General features: G+C 42.7%; 4 protein-coding genes across 4 annotated transcripts; 3 read left to right on the top strand and 1 right to left on the bottom strand.

Moving 5' to 3' along the window:
- The first annotated feature begins 166 nt into the window (after nucleotides 1-166).
- LOC133933652 (inosine-uridine preferring nucleoside hydrolase-like) lies at nucleotides 167-2297 on the top strand. Its single transcript, XM_062380812.1, has 8 exons — nucleotides 167-279; nucleotides 580-760; nucleotides 845-1024; nucleotides 1186-1297; nucleotides 1381-1517; nucleotides 1625-1702; nucleotides 1785-1901; nucleotides 2019-2297. Exons 2-8 carry the CDS (start codon nucleotides 581-583, stop codon nucleotides 2169-2171), a joined length of 957 nt encoding a protein of 318 aa, XP_062236796.1. The 5' UTR covers nucleotides 167-279; nucleotide 580; the 3' UTR covers nucleotides 2172-2297.
- Nucleotides 2298-3277: 980 nt separating this feature from the next.
- Nucleotides 3278-6216, top strand: LOC133933653 (inosine-uridine preferring nucleoside hydrolase-like). Its single transcript, XM_062380813.1, has 8 exons — nucleotides 3278-3350; nucleotides 4260-4437; nucleotides 4538-4717; nucleotides 4823-4934; nucleotides 5019-5155; nucleotides 5263-5340; nucleotides 5788-5904; nucleotides 5995-6216. The coding sequence occupies exons 2-8, from the start codon at nucleotides 4261-4263 to the stop codon at nucleotides 6145-6147; spliced, it is 954 nt and encodes a 317-aa protein (XP_062236797.1). The 5' UTR covers nucleotides 3278-3350; nucleotide 4260; the 3' UTR covers nucleotides 6148-6216.
- Nucleotides 6217-7644: 1428 nt separating this feature from the next.
- LOC133933759 (inosine-uridine preferring nucleoside hydrolase-like) lies at nucleotides 7645-9910 on the top strand. Its single transcript, XM_062380972.1, has 8 exons — nucleotides 7645-7697; nucleotides 8215-8395; nucleotides 8479-8658; nucleotides 8774-8885; nucleotides 8969-9105; nucleotides 9314-9391; nucleotides 9494-9610; nucleotides 9698-9910. The coding sequence occupies exons 2-8, from the start codon at nucleotides 8216-8218 to the stop codon at nucleotides 9848-9850; spliced, it is 957 nt and encodes a 318-aa protein (XP_062236956.1). The 5' UTR covers nucleotides 7645-7697; nucleotide 8215; the 3' UTR covers nucleotides 9851-9910.
- Nucleotides 9911-10205: 295 nt separating this feature from the next.
- Nucleotides 10206-13443, bottom strand: unc50 (unc-50 homolog (C. elegans)). The gene is made up of 6 exons (XM_062380973.1): nucleotides 13302-13443; nucleotides 12115-12386; nucleotides 11837-11957; nucleotides 11584-11723; nucleotides 11233-11340; nucleotides 10206-10866 (listed from the first exon to the last, which is right to left on the bottom strand). The coding sequence occupies exons 2-6, from the start codon at nucleotides 12380-12382 to the stop codon at nucleotides 10730-10732; spliced, it is 774 nt and encodes a 257-aa protein (XP_062236957.1). The 5' UTR covers nucleotides 12383-12386; nucleotides 13302-13443; the 3' UTR covers nucleotides 10206-10729.
- Between the last annotated feature and the right edge of the window lie 208 nt (nucleotides 13444-13651).

Here is a 13651-nt window from a genome sequence, read left to right as displayed (position 1 = left end):
TCCTGTTAGTCTGAGGAACTGTGAGAAGACAAAGGATTCAACTGAAATGGCGTTCACATATTAAATACTATCCCCCTGACGTCAAAGTATACACCACATTCCCAGCCACTTAAGTGTCGAATGTCAATGCAAGTCCACTTCCTGCATTTTCAAGTGCCGACACCCATATGTGTCTCTGGGCTTCGAAAGGCAGCTCATTTGGGCAGAGCAGTCAGGAGTCCCTCAGCAGAAAGTGAAGACGTAAGAAGCACGAGTCAGGATCATAGAATATATCACCAGGTAAGGATTTTACATTTGGGTGTAGTAGTTTACTAAGGTTATTACTGCAACTCTTATAGGTGTTAAGCATATAGGTTTTGCACCTGCACCATTTTCAACTCTCTCAGCACCTATAAACCAGTAGAACAGGCTTTGGATCATGTTGTAGAAAATGTCTTTGTTACAGGTCACATGCTTTGAGTGAAGCTCCTCAGCCTGTGAGGAAAACTGCTCTGATGAACCGTTGCACGACTTGCACTGATATTAACTGGTATAGTTACCTCTCCTCAAATGTGAAGTTTTTCTTATTGCTCAATGTAGGATGAAGAAGAAGTTGATCATGGATGTGGACACGGGGGTGGATGATGCTCAGGCCATCATGATGGCCCTCGCAGCACCTGGTGTAGAGATCCTGGGCATCACGTGCTGCCACGGCAACACGCCCCTGGAGAACGTCCTCAAGAACACACTGCGCGTCCTGAAGGTCTGCAACAGGCTGGATGTAAGTATGTTAATGAAGAAATAAAGCATTTGAAATGTAGTGGTGACTTCTTGAATGTGAAGTAAAACTCGTGCCATGACACAGGTGCCGGTGTACCGAGGCTGTGCAGAGCCCCTTGTGGCTCACAAACGCCACGCTGGAGATTTCCACGGGAAGGACGGACTGGGCGACGCCCCGGATCCAGACGCTCCAGGTTTGGATGCGGTGCAGGAGGAGAAAGCTGCGGTGGCTTTAATCAGGATGGTCAATGAAAACCCAGGAGAGGTGGGTCAGCGTATGGCATAAAAATACATTTCAACTGAAAGACTCCAAAGGACCGTGAAGATCTTTTTCCTGAAGTCCCATTTTCATCATGTTTCTCTCTCCTGTATGAAAAGGAAATGTATCTTCTGATCTGTTGTCTGTACTTTCTTGGATTTGTATAGGTGACTCTTGTAGCCACAGCGCCCCTCACTAACCTGGCCATGGCGGTGAATCTGGACCCCTCCTTCCCCGAGAAGCTGAAGGCCCTCTACATCATGGGAGGAAACACTGAGTGTAGGTTGTCATGTGTGATTGTAACTTTCTCTAAATGTTCAACTCAATGTTTATCACACTGATTTTGATTTGTGTGTGTGCAGCAAGGGGTAACACCACAGTGTGTGGAGAGTTTAACTTTGTGGCTGACTCTGAAGCTGCCTACGTCGTGTTGGACCGCTACACCTGCCCCACCTACATCGCCACCTGGGAGTTCAGCTGCAGGAGCAGTCTGCCATGGGTCTGTCATTAAACACCAGTTAACACGAGTCTCTATGGAGCACCCATGTCGACCAGAGACGCTCTGAGCATGTGACACTAACACGAAAATATGTCTTTCTCCCTCAGTCCTTCGTTGACACTTGGCTGGCCCAAGACACAGACAAGGCTCGCTTCATGGAGAGGATTTCCTCCTTAACCAGGAAGGTACGAGAGTGTCCCAAACAAGAATTCAGAATAAATGTAACACACTGTATATCTGTTGTTAAGTCTTTGTGTTGAATCGCAGATGGTCCAGACGGAGCGGTATCAAAAGGAGCTGGTGTCAGGAACTGAATTTAACTCCTGTGACACCTACGCAGTGGCTGCAGCCATCGACGAGACCCTGCTGACAGAAAGCGAACGGGTGACCTTTATACTTCTTTTTTTTACATTACACCATTTAGCCAATTATTTTATCAAATCAATACTTATGGTTTAAGAATGAAGCAGACGTTTCTGTATTACCTTGTGCAGGTGGCAGGTGGCAGTGACGGTGGAGCTGCAGGGGACCAACACCCGAGGCATGATGGTGCTGGACCACATGGAGCTGCTGAAGAAGAAACACAAGGCGATCATCATGAAGACCGTCGACTTGGAGAAGTTCAAGCAATTGTTGATGAATGCGTTGAAGTAGCATGGATTTGTCCGTGTGACAGTATGTGCTTCAGTGTTTACGAGCGGTGGTATGGACGGTGGGAGGAAGTGGACACACGTCAACCATCTTTTTATAAAGTCAATAAAGTCAATGGTCGAACCTAAACTTTGACTCCAGTATTAAATGCATTCATGCTGCAGGTTACCAAAATGCTGTGGAATAAAAACAAATACAATTATAACAATTTCTGAAAGCATTGACTTATAAGATGTTTAGTGATGACCAAAGGCAGTCAAGTTGTAAATTAAATGTAATTATTAAATCATTGGAATTCATTTGGAAGTCTAAATTGTGAAATTCAACTCTTAAATATGATCAGCGTCTTTTGTAGTTTGGATGAAACTCCATGGAAGGTAGACAGGAAGGGGCATGAGCGTCTCATTTTTCCATCTGTAACCGGTTTAGACACCATTCAAGCCTGCAGGCATTTACTGTTCATTCACTGCAGATTCACAGCGGGTGATTTTCCAAAACCTTTGGCGAGGAATAAACCCTCTAATTTAAATTCATCAGGGTCATGAGGCAGGTTTGAACAGGATCTGTGAAGCAGCCAATCGTTGCTGCTTTAGATCCTCTTATGCCATAATTAGCGCTTCAATTCCAGAGAACATAATGTCTTAAGGTTTGCATGTCGTAACGGAGTGGGTATTGCGAAATGATCTGTTGAATAACATTGTTGTAATGAAATCTCCACAGCTACTCAACCTGAGAGGTCAGATAGTGAGATACGACTTTCACAACAATGTCCTCAGTTGGGTCAAAAAGGTCAAAATAAATCACATTACATTTCTGTCACTTTACTCTATGTCTCTGATCTGTTTATGAATCAAGATGAACACGCATAAAATCTTCATCTTTCTCACTAGATCAAGGAAATCACATTTGTTCCGATGTAATGTATCCTGGCTGTAAAAGTTAGACCTTGATTAAAACTTTTCTGCAGAAAAGTGCATTTAACTCTATGCATCAAATTAAACCGAACCAATTTGGATTCTTGTAAAATCCTGTACAGCTTGTACATTTTGTTGCTTCATTTGCATAGGCCAACACCTCTCTGTGGGTCTCTGGTCTTTATAAGGCTGTTCTTCAGGTTGGTGCAGTGTTCAGCCGCCGCCTCCTCCTCAAGCAGTAGAAACCTTGTTCGGATCCACTCAGCAGGTGAGTCAAGAATACTTAATTCTACTTTAAATTCAGACCAAAGACGGGAATCACTCACATTTCGGCAATTAGAAAGTATTTAAAACTATGCAGCTTGAGGGTATTTCCTTCCATTTCTCTCAGTAAAGATGTTTCAGGCAACTACACCATCGTTGGAAACCCCCCAATAAAGACCCTCTGCCAGGGTGTGTTCTTTCTTTTGAGGGGTCAGTTTGGGTAGTTCCCTTTTTGCCCCAAAGTCTCCTGACTCCTGAAAGTTATCCTGCCCTGCCGAACTTTTAGTGTTTCTTGCACAGACAAATATTGTTTTTTATTTATAACTGGAAAGTGCAAAGAAACATCATATATATTGTTTGTTACACGTAACTTTAATCAACGTTGTACATGTATATCAATGTGTTTCAGATGGTGCACAACTTGTCCTAATCTGTCTTGCATGTTTTGACGCGAGCTCCGTCAGCCACTGTAATTACGTTGTAAAGATGTTTTGGATTGGTTCAAAGTGCCTGACGCTGGAGTTTATCATGTCACTGTGATCTTTTACATTACATTACATTACATTTCATTTAGCTGACGCTTTTATCCAAAGCGACTTATAATAAGTGCATAAAACCCCAAGGGTACAGACCAGGACAACAAGAATCAAGAAAGTACAATTTCTTCAAAATAAAGCGAAACTACAAAGTGCTATAAGTAAGTGGAATCAAAGCTCTACTAAAGTGTTAGTTTCGAAATTTGTTAGTGATTTTTTTTTCTATATATTCATCTTGAATCCATTCCAATGATCAATTGAACCTTTCAGCCAAAATACGCAATAAATTCTCTGCAGATCTGATTATTAATTATTTGGTTATGGTAGGAAAGTGTAAGAAGTGTAACAAACTACTTATCTCCACATGTTTGTCAAAGGATGAAGAAGTTGATCATCGATGTGGACACAGGGGTGGATGATGCTCAGGCCATCATGATGGCCCTCGCGGCCCCTGACGTGAAGATCCTGGGCATCACCTGCTGCCATGGCAACACGCCCCTGCAGAACGTGCTCAAGAACACACTGCGCGTCCTGAAAGTCTGCAACAGGATGGATGTAAGTATGAAAGACGACTATGTGGGATGCATCGTGGTTGGTTGGCTGAATTCCACTCGTGCATGATCCTGTATGAAGTGTGACCTCTCGTACCCCGTAGATCCCGGTGTATCGCGGCTGTGGAGAGCCCGTGCTGTCCCCTAGAAGAAACGCTGGAGATTACCACGGGAAGGACGGGCTGGGCGACTCCCCAGATCCAGATGCTCCGGACCTGGATCTGCTACACGGTCGGAACGCTGTGAAGGCCATGATCAAGATGGTGAAAGAGAACCCTGGAGAGGTGAGACACACATTCTGGATTTTCTTTTATTATGAGAATTCTGTAACAAAGCAATGAAAGCATGATACAGGATGCAACATGTCTAACTTGGCTGCATCTGTACAGGTGACCCTGGTGGCCACGGGCCCCCTCACTAACCTGGCTGTAGCAGTACAACTAGCGCCCAACTTTCATGAGAAGCTGAAGGCCCTCTACATCATGGGAGGAAACACTGAATGTATGTAATTTGTCACTATATTTGTAAATATACATGAAACCGGCAGTATGCTACATTTTGTTGCATGTCTGTGTGTGTTTGCAGCCAGGGGCAACACCACTGCGTGCGGAGAGTTCAACTTTGTGGCCGATACTGAGGCCGCCTACATCGTGTTGGACCGCTACACCTGCCCCACCTACATAGCCACCTGGGAGTTCAGCTGCAGGAGCAGTCTGCCATGGGTGAGGCTGCGAAGAATAACCTGACGAGGGGCTTTAAACCTTCACTTCTTGTTTTAACATCACAGAATCATTGTTTGAATATGTGTGTCCCCCCCTCCCCCCCCCAGTCTTTCTGTGACGAGTGGTTGGCCCAAGACACGAAGAAGGCCGCCTTCATGAAAAAGATTTCCAACCTTTCCATGAAAGTAAGTGATACAAGGAGGGAGATGATTAGATGCCCCCGACTGAAAGGTTATAAAACCTTTGCACGTGTATGCACAAGTAGAAACTATGCAGTGATCTTATCACACACTCAGCGGGGTCCTCCAGGCAGAAGGGAACTCAGCAATAAGTAATAAAGTTTGACACATCATGCACAGACACATTTAGATTTGTGCAGGATGGACAAACATTCACTTGTGGTCCCAGAACCTTAGACCTGAGTCCTCCTGCATTGGCTGCAGGCTTGCTTCTACATGTCTCCTTACATTTTACACCGTCCAATAAAAAAAGCCAAAAATGCCATAAAAACTCTTGCATGCAATAAATATTAAATTTGGATGTAGGTTTAAATTCTGTGTGACTATTTGAATTTAAAGACACTATATCAAATGAAAACACTCAAAAGCTTAAAGAAACTGTTGCCTCTGCAGAAAGCTCGGTCGGCCGACTATCAAAAGGAGATCACAGCAGGAAAAGGGTTCAACTCCTGCGACACCTACGCCATGGCTGCAGCCCTCGATGACACAATCATAACAGACAGCGAGAAGGTGGGCGAGGGGCCACTGCCTTTGAATTTGGACAAATTATCTCAGCTCACATCAATTTCTCACAACGGTCTTCTCATGTACCTCATGCAGGTGGCAGTGACCGTCGAGCTGGTGGGGACCCAGACCCGGGGCATGATGGTGCTGGACTACATGGAGTTGCTGAAGAAGAAGCACAAGGTCACCATCATTAAGAAGATGGACCTGGAGAAGTTCAAGAAAATGCTCATGGATTCTCTCAAGTAGGAAGATGCTGTAACAAGTGAATCTGAATGATCCAAATCAATAAAAATGGCTCTTCTCATAAAAAATAAATATCTACTTTTTTTTCTGTGTCTGACCATTAAACACAAAATATACTGGATTTATTCCATTCTTCCTTAGAAGACCTTATAACCTCTCAGAGGCTGACCTCTTGTGGATGTATGAGGGAAAATCAGGGCACCTTCACACACATTTCCAGATTTGTGCAGGATGGAAAAACGTTTGCTTGTGGCCCTGTAGCTCACCTGGTAGAACATGTGACCCTGTGCTTGAGTTCTCCTGCACTGGCTGCAGGTTTGGTTCAACATGTCGCTTTCCAAATACTTTTAAATACTTAATAACTTTTTTTTCAATTGGGATGGGACATTAAATCTTGTGAGACAATGTGAATTTTAAAGCCGAAATATCCAATGAAAGCACTCAAAAGCTTAAAGAAACTGGATAAAGCCATGTGAACAAATAGCTCAGGTGGATAGAAGTGTTTGGAAACAGTGAACAATTAGTTCAAATCTTATAAGACTCTGATTTATGAAGTTTAACTCATAAATCAAAGAGATTTGAGAACTTCACGAGTGCGAGTTCAAGCATATCTGCTCAAATAGCTCAGGCTGTTAATGGATGATTGGTACTTCTGCAGACTGGAATTCAAATCTTGTTGGAATTCATCACATTTACAATCCTACACCCAATGCAAACACTCAAACATCTTTATTCTATGACTTTAAGATGTACCAAGAACTGTAGCTCAGGTGGAAAGAGAACAGCTTGGGAACTCTGAGGACACAGGTTCAAGTTTTTAGGTTCAACACCCGAGGTAAAAAGCTCAATGTTAAGATCACTCAATGCAAAGGGGACTTGGTGGTGTAGAGGATTGGTTTGCATTGCCAAGTTTAGTGTTGCAGGAGGAAGCTGGTTTGAATCCTAACTATTACCAAAGAAACGCAGCAATGTCGATTGCGAAATATGTTATGCAAGCATGAAAGCCAGAAGTCACATGAGGTTTTTATTCAAGCCAGATGCTTTACAGATGTTTGTTCGAGACCCTTTGTTCCCATGCTTCTGTATTCCAGCACAAGTTTTAGTTCTCAGGTTAACAGAGCGAACGTTTTTTGTTTGGACTTTTTCCTGATGATGCCTTATATATTTTCATTGCATGCTTTTAAAGTAGCTGTATTTTAATTATTAAGCTTTTATAACAAAAAATTATACATAATAAAAGTTTTCTTTGAATTGGAAACTGCAAGGAATTCCAACAGCGAGGATTTCAGCTCTAAAATCGTATCAAACTATATGCCACTGTTCACCTGTTCACTGCCACCCCATCAGAGTTCTTTCCAAGTCATTCCGCCAACCAACGCCTTCTTTCAGCTCATTTCTACAGCCTCTCTGTGGAAATGTACCCTGGCCAGAGTGTTTCTCCTCTGTCATAAGCAACTCCTCCGTGCTATTTAAAGGCTGCAGATCAGATAAAAGCTCACAGCAGCTGCGGCTCATCATCAGAAAGCAAACAGGAGAATTCACTCAATCCCAAGGTTAGACTCTCCTTACATTTTCTTAGTAGAATAATAATTAGTTTTAAATTATTTTCATATTCAAGAGGGAATATTTTACATTTTAACGTATCTGAATTTAGATTTCACCTAAACATGCTGTTAAATTAAATATAAAAAAGAATTTGCTAAACTTGTTCTTGATATTCATGTTGCGTAGATTCGATTTTTTTTACTTGATATTTATTTACATGTAATAAGTGTTTTAAAGCAACACTGTGACTTTTGCTAAGCAACAGAGCCCCCTGACGCCACACGTGGTGGTTCTAAGAGACTTGATGGTTTTCATGGAGAGAAAAAACAAAGCCTATAAACGTGTTGTCTGCGTAGAACTTAAACCAAAGTTAACTGTAGATATTACCCATAATCCCCAGCTTCCTGAAGCAGAAGAGCTGCTGATGTATCATTATCGAACAAACTCTGTTCAGAATTTTTTATATTTTAAGTTTCGTCAATGAAAATTGGATTTGAGGATTAACTGACTTGTTTTTGAGCGTAGCATGAAAAAAAAGCTGTTCATCGATGCGGACACTGGGGTGGATGATGCTCAGGCCATCATGGTGGCCCTGGCGGCCCCTGATGTGGAGATTTTGGGGATCACCTGCTGCTATGGCAATACGCCACTGGAGAACGTCCTCACGAACACACTGCGCGTCCTGAAAGTCTGCAACAGACTGGATGTAAGTTATTATTAATCATTATTATAGTGAAGGTTGGATCTAAGTGAGAGGGTGACACATCCCTTAACAACTATCACATTCAGATCCCAGTGTACCGAGGATGCTCAGGGCCCCTGCTGGCCAACCGGCGCCATGCTGGAGACTACCACGGGAAGGACGGCATGGGCGACGCCCCGGACCCGGATGCCCCCGGCCTGGAGCTGCTGCGGAAGAAAAGAGGCGTACCTGCCATGGTCAAGATCATTAATCAAAACCCTGGAGAGGTGGGACACACACCAAAAATGTCATTCACTAGCCTGAAATACTTTTTCCTGTTCTAAGGACACCTTTAAAGAAAAAGAAAAAGTGTATATTTCTGTGTCATTGCTCTGTGAACAGGTGACCCTGGTGGCAACGGCCCCCCTCACTAATTTAGCCGTCGCAGTACAACTGGACCCCTCCCTCCCCAAGAAACTCAAGGCTCTTTACATCATGGGAGGAAACACAGACTGTACGTTAGTCTTTTGAACACATTAAACACACAATTACACGCGTTTGTCCCTTCTGTTACATAATGTGTGTCTGTGTGTGCAGCCAGAGGTAACACCACAGTTTGCGGAGAGTTCAACTTTGTGGCCGACCCCGAGGCCGCCCATATCGTGCTGGACCGCTACACCTGCCCCACCTACATCGCCCCCTGGGAGTTCAGCTGCAGGAACAGTCTGCCGTGGGTGAGGCTGCACAGAATAATGTGAACATTTCTGGTTCTTTTGGTTTTTCAGAACACTGATGGATTTGATTTCCCTGCCAATGCATTAAAACTTAAAAAATGTTAGCTGTGACATTTAAAACATACTGTATATTTGCATGTAAAGTCCATATTGAGTTGTTAGCAGCTGAAATTTCCAAACTAACCACCTGCAACATTTGCTCTGTCAGTCTTTCTGTGAGCACTGGCTGTCTCAAAACACAGAGAAGGCTGCGTTTATGAGGAACATCACCAGCCTCTCAATGAAGGTAAGAATAGGGAGCTGTGAAATGCATGATATCAGGAATTGCTTTTATTCCATCCATCATCTGACTCTGTTGATAACTTTGACCATGGTTGATGGTCTGCAGAAAGCTCAGTCAGCCGACTATCAGAAGGAGATCACAGAAGGGAAAGGGTTCAACTCCTGCGACAGCTACGCCATGGCTGCAGCCATCGATGACACATTTATAACAGAGAGTGAAGAGGTGAGCGGCCCCTGCTTCTTCTTCTCTTTTAAAGATCCCCCTCCAGATCAAACCATTTTTCTTCCTTCCTTCCTCTTCCTCGCCCAGGTTGCCGTGACCGTGGAGCTGGCGGGGAAATACACCCGAGGCATGATGGTGCTGGACTACATGGAGCTGCTGAAGAAGAAGCACAAGGCCGTCATCATGCAGAACGTCGACCTGGAGAAGTTCAAGCAGATGTTCATGAACTCACTGAAGTAAAGAGATGCTGTGACGAGGGGAAGTGAGGAAACTGGTGGATTAAAAACAAATACACCAACATTTTTCATGTTTTCTTTAGAAAGCCTAAAATACTACAGATGCTTTTTATATATGGAAAACAGAAACAAAAGAGTCATAATAAAATCTAATGATATATTTTCACTAATGGCTGATATTAAAAACTTGCATTGTATATTTTAAACATAAATATTCGTGTTATTCCAGCACATGATTGTGATCATGTCGTCACCCATTGCAGTGACAACAGTGCCACTGTGTGGCTATAGCATGTAACTGCAATTACACTCTGCCTAAAGGTCAGTATATTCCGCCAGGAATTAAAGCCACATCCACATAAATTAATAAAACCTTTTATTGAAAGTGCTTTGGAATGTACACTTCAAGAGAAAAAGAAAAGGAAAAAAAAGTTTGCATCCCACATTCCTCCACTTTCCTCTCCTCCATTCAATAATCAGGATTTCAATTTGTTCTATTTTGTTTTTTTTAACCAAAACTCAAAGAAACAAAGCAAATTTCTCCTTTTCAGAAACAACGCTCTGTGTATATATTACAACCTGCCAGAGAACTATTTACAAATCATACAAAAAAGAACAACGATAAAAGATCTGTCTCTTCTGTCCCGTTGTTTCTGCAACTAGTCCAAACACTCCACTCTTCAGCTGCAGATCATCATGAGATCCAAACAGAAAATCAAGTGTGAGTCAGCGCACCTCAATCTACAGATCCCAGTTTCCATAGTCTCTCTCCACCGGATGTTGGCCGACAGCCGCTGGAAATAAATGTGATGTCCCCAAAACTGATTTTGATGGCTTGTCGGCATGAAGGTGTCTCGTGTCCAGTTTGAAGGGCAAACTGGTTTTACTTGACTCTGAATTTGTAGAATGAGCAGAGGCTCTGGGTGAAGTTCCAGCCCAGAGAGATGGAGAGGACGTAGAAGAGGCCGAGCAGAGCGAAGGGGTAGAGCAGCACCACCGTGTTCTGCAGGAAGGGAAGGGCTGCGAGGACGACACACGATGACGGGTTAATGACAGAAGAAGATACAAAGGCAGACTGAAACATAATCTAATATATTATGTGACCATCACTACAACCAATCAAAAAGCTTAGTTTTGAGCAGTGCCACCAAGGTGAATATAAAGTTTGACAACATGAAGTGAAGCCAATACTTTACGTCAGACATTGATTTGACTCAAAAAACTTAAACCCAGCTACTGAAATAAGTAATAAATTACAGTCGATATATAGTTACTTTGACCAGCATTTTATCAGTTTAAATGACTTTAATCCTGTTTCAATAACACGTGGTTTATGATTAAACATTTTAAAGTCTCAGTTAAGGTGAATGGGTGCATGGGGCTTACCATTGTACCCTAAGAAGGTGATGTAGAGATAATAACCGATGGCGATGAGCCACAAAGTGTTGCCGACAAAGTATCCCAGGAACCAGTCTGAGTTTATCACCACAAGATCTGAAACACACAAAACGACAAACTGCAAATAGAGACACAACATCTGATAAACTACATCTGCGCAAGTCTGGTGTTGATTTAGTTTTTGTCTTGAACCAAAACCTTGCTCTCCACTTGGATATTTTATAGGAATGATTAATAAAACAAGTTAAATGCACATTTAAAGATAATTTAACAGCTTAAACAGAATGATGTCCTTTCACACATGAAGCTAAAAATCACACAGAGAGATAATCTACTCACGGTTGATAAAGAAGAGCTGCAGAAAGTGCAGGATGAGTAGCAGTGGGTAGAAAGCATTGAGGTGAACATCAAACGCGTAGCCCCACTCAACATCTAAATTTCTGCTGGGTTGCTTTAGAAGGTACTTGTTGCTGATAAACCTGGAAAAGACAGAAGAAGAACAGAATCCACCTTAGAGCTCAATTTTCCAAAAGCTAGAGAGACAATGTGAAGATGATTTTCATACATTAAACCAGACAAATTTGCGACTCACCACATGAGCGTCGATATGAGCAGACCAACTCCTATACAGTCGACAAAAACCACCCAGAGCAGCAGTTTCAGAGTTTCCAGGACACCCATGTCCAGCACCAGACCAAAGCCTAATGTTGACACTACAGATGAACACAGGGAGCGTTTAGTTCTCATTGTACACAGACAACATCAGGATTACCCCATATGCATTATATAAATAAAAACAACCAAACAGGGAAGACAAATTGTGTGTGAAAATAAATGTTAAGGTGTTTCTATCTCCACAGTCAGACTCACCACACAGCCAGATGCTGAGCAGCACCAGGAACGCAGGGTCGTCCCTGGCCCACTGGTCCTTGGTCTGTTTCCTGTAGTGGAAGTTGCGGTAGACCCTCTGTGGCGACGTGAACAAGTACAGCATCTGCCACATGGCAAAATCAAAGTCCATCTGTCCAAAATGCAGCAGCCGCCGCAAGTACTTGTAGCGTTTGGCGCCCGCCGTGTGGCGCGCTGCGTCTCTGGAGCCGGGGGCGCCGTTGCTGTGCGGCGAGGTGGTCGGCAACATGGTGCTGGAGATTTGATTTCAAGTGCAAGAGGGTGAGGGAGATGACAGACAGGTGGAAGTACTCCAATATTCCAATTGAGTTTCAGCAAAAAAAAGTATCAGTCTAAAAGTGAGCCTTGAGCTGTGTGGTAAACAGCTGAATGTACACACTGCCTGCTTCAACATTTTAAGCTGGCAAACTTTTAATTAAGAATCTGTGTTATTTCAAAATGTAGCTGAGAAGAACACAACTTTTAGCCGATGTCAGATCATGCACTTGGACCTTTAGATGATTATTTTGCCACACAGACATTTTAAGGTGACAAATTACAAACCCAGTGCATTTGGGGCTTTATAATCATTGTGTCATAAAGTGCTATTAAAGTTCAGCTTCAGTATTTTGTCAAACTAGGAAACACTCAGTATGAGAGGAGTACGGTGACATAATAAACTGTTTAACTGGACCTTTCCTGTCATGCTAACTCCACACAGGTGCTAACCCTTAGTTACATTATGTCTACAACAACACACACACAGTTCTGTGGCTCTTACGTTAATAACACACGTATTTACATGTGTAACATATGGAGCCTTGTGTGCTCTATCACTGATTAGTCATTAGAAATGGTGACAGCCCATAAACACACCGTGTTACTGCAAAGCTAGGCTACACACTGACCAAGCTAAGCTAACTGTTGGTTCATATGTAAACCAAAGACACACTGAGCAGACATTACACATATTGAGGAGGGGTTTCCCCTGTAAACAATGATATAGGTTATTTTTTAAAGTTGTTTGACGCTAGCTGACACAGTTAGCATGCTGCTAGCTGGTTTCAGAAGATACAAAGGCCTATTTAGTCTCATTAAAGACATATTTCATATAAAAGGCATCGGAAACAGATAAATAACTAAATCGTTCCATGTTTGAAGATATTTACCAGATTTTTGCTGCACTCCTTCACAGGAGAAAGCACCAACTCTGGTTCCTGTTTGTTGACGCTTCCTGAACTGGGATCTAGGAGAGCGAACACGTAGCGTCTTCCGCTGAGCGCCCGGTGCATTGTGGGAAATGTAGTCGAAGTTTTTTTTTTTTTTTTTCTTGTGTTAACATAAACTGCAATCGACTCAATGGATACAAATAGCTTGTACGTCAGGGCAGTAACAAAATAAAGTCAAGAACAGGCGATGGAGTGTCATGTCAACAAAAGTGAAGGTTTTATTGTGAAAATAAATCTCTTTTTAACCTGAATGAATCAAGACAGTTTTTAATCAGATTTTGTAAAACTTT

This window comes from Platichthys flesus, chromosome 22 (assembly GCF_949316205.1).
Source record: "Platichthys flesus chromosome 22, fPlaFle2.1, whole genome shotgun sequence".
In the NCBI taxonomy this organism is placed as follows: Eukaryota; Metazoa; Chordata; class Actinopteri; order Pleuronectiformes; family Pleuronectidae; genus Platichthys; species Platichthys flesus.
This window is presented reverse-complemented; position numbering and strand designations above follow the sequence as displayed.

Coding starts and splice junctions, on each gene's coding strand:
- LOC133933652 (XM_062380812.1), top strand. CDS start 581: ATGAAGAAGAAGTTGATCATGGATGTGGACACGGGGGTGGATGATGCT. Junction 1,518..1,624: donor GCAGGAGCAGTCTGCCATGG/GTCTGTCATTAA, acceptor TTTCTCCCTCAG/TCCTTCGTTGACACTTGGCT. Junction 1,902..2,018: donor TGCTGACAGAAAGCGAACGG/GTGACCTTTATA, acceptor TGCAGGTGGCAG/GTGGCAGTGACGGTGGAGCT.
- LOC133933653 (XM_062380813.1), top strand. CDS start 4,261: ATGAAGAAGTTGATCATCGATGTGGACACAGGGGTGGATGATGCTCAG. Junction 4,718..4,822: donor TGAAAGAGAACCCTGGAGAG/GTGAGACACACA, acceptor GCATCTGTACAG/GTGACCCTGGTGGCCACGGG. Junction 5,156..5,262: donor GCAGGAGCAGTCTGCCATGG/GTGAGGCTGCGA, acceptor TCCCCCCCCCAG/TCTTTCTGTGACGAGTGGTT.
- LOC133933759 (XM_062380972.1), top strand. CDS start 8,216: ATGAAAAAAAAGCTGTTCATCGATGCGGACACTGGGGTGGATGATGCT. Junction 8,659..8,773: donor TTAATCAAAACCCTGGAGAG/GTGGGACACACA, acceptor CTCTGTGAACAG/GTGACCCTGGTGGCAACGGC. Junction 8,886..8,968: donor CATGGGAGGAAACACAGACT/GTACGTTAGTCT, acceptor CTGTGTGTGCAG/CCAGAGGTAACACCACAGTT.
- unc50 (XM_062380973.1), bottom strand. CDS start 12,382: ATGTTGCCGACCACCTCGCCGCACAGCAACGGCGCCCCCGGCTCCAGA. Junction 11,341..11,583: donor GCAGCTCTTCTTTATCAACC/GTGAGTAGATTA, acceptor TGTGTGTTTCAG/ATCTTGTGGTGATAAACTCA. Junction 10,867..11,232: donor CACCTTCTTAGGGTACAATG/GTAAGCCCCATG, acceptor TCGTCCTCGCAG/CCCTTCCCTTCCTGCAGAAC.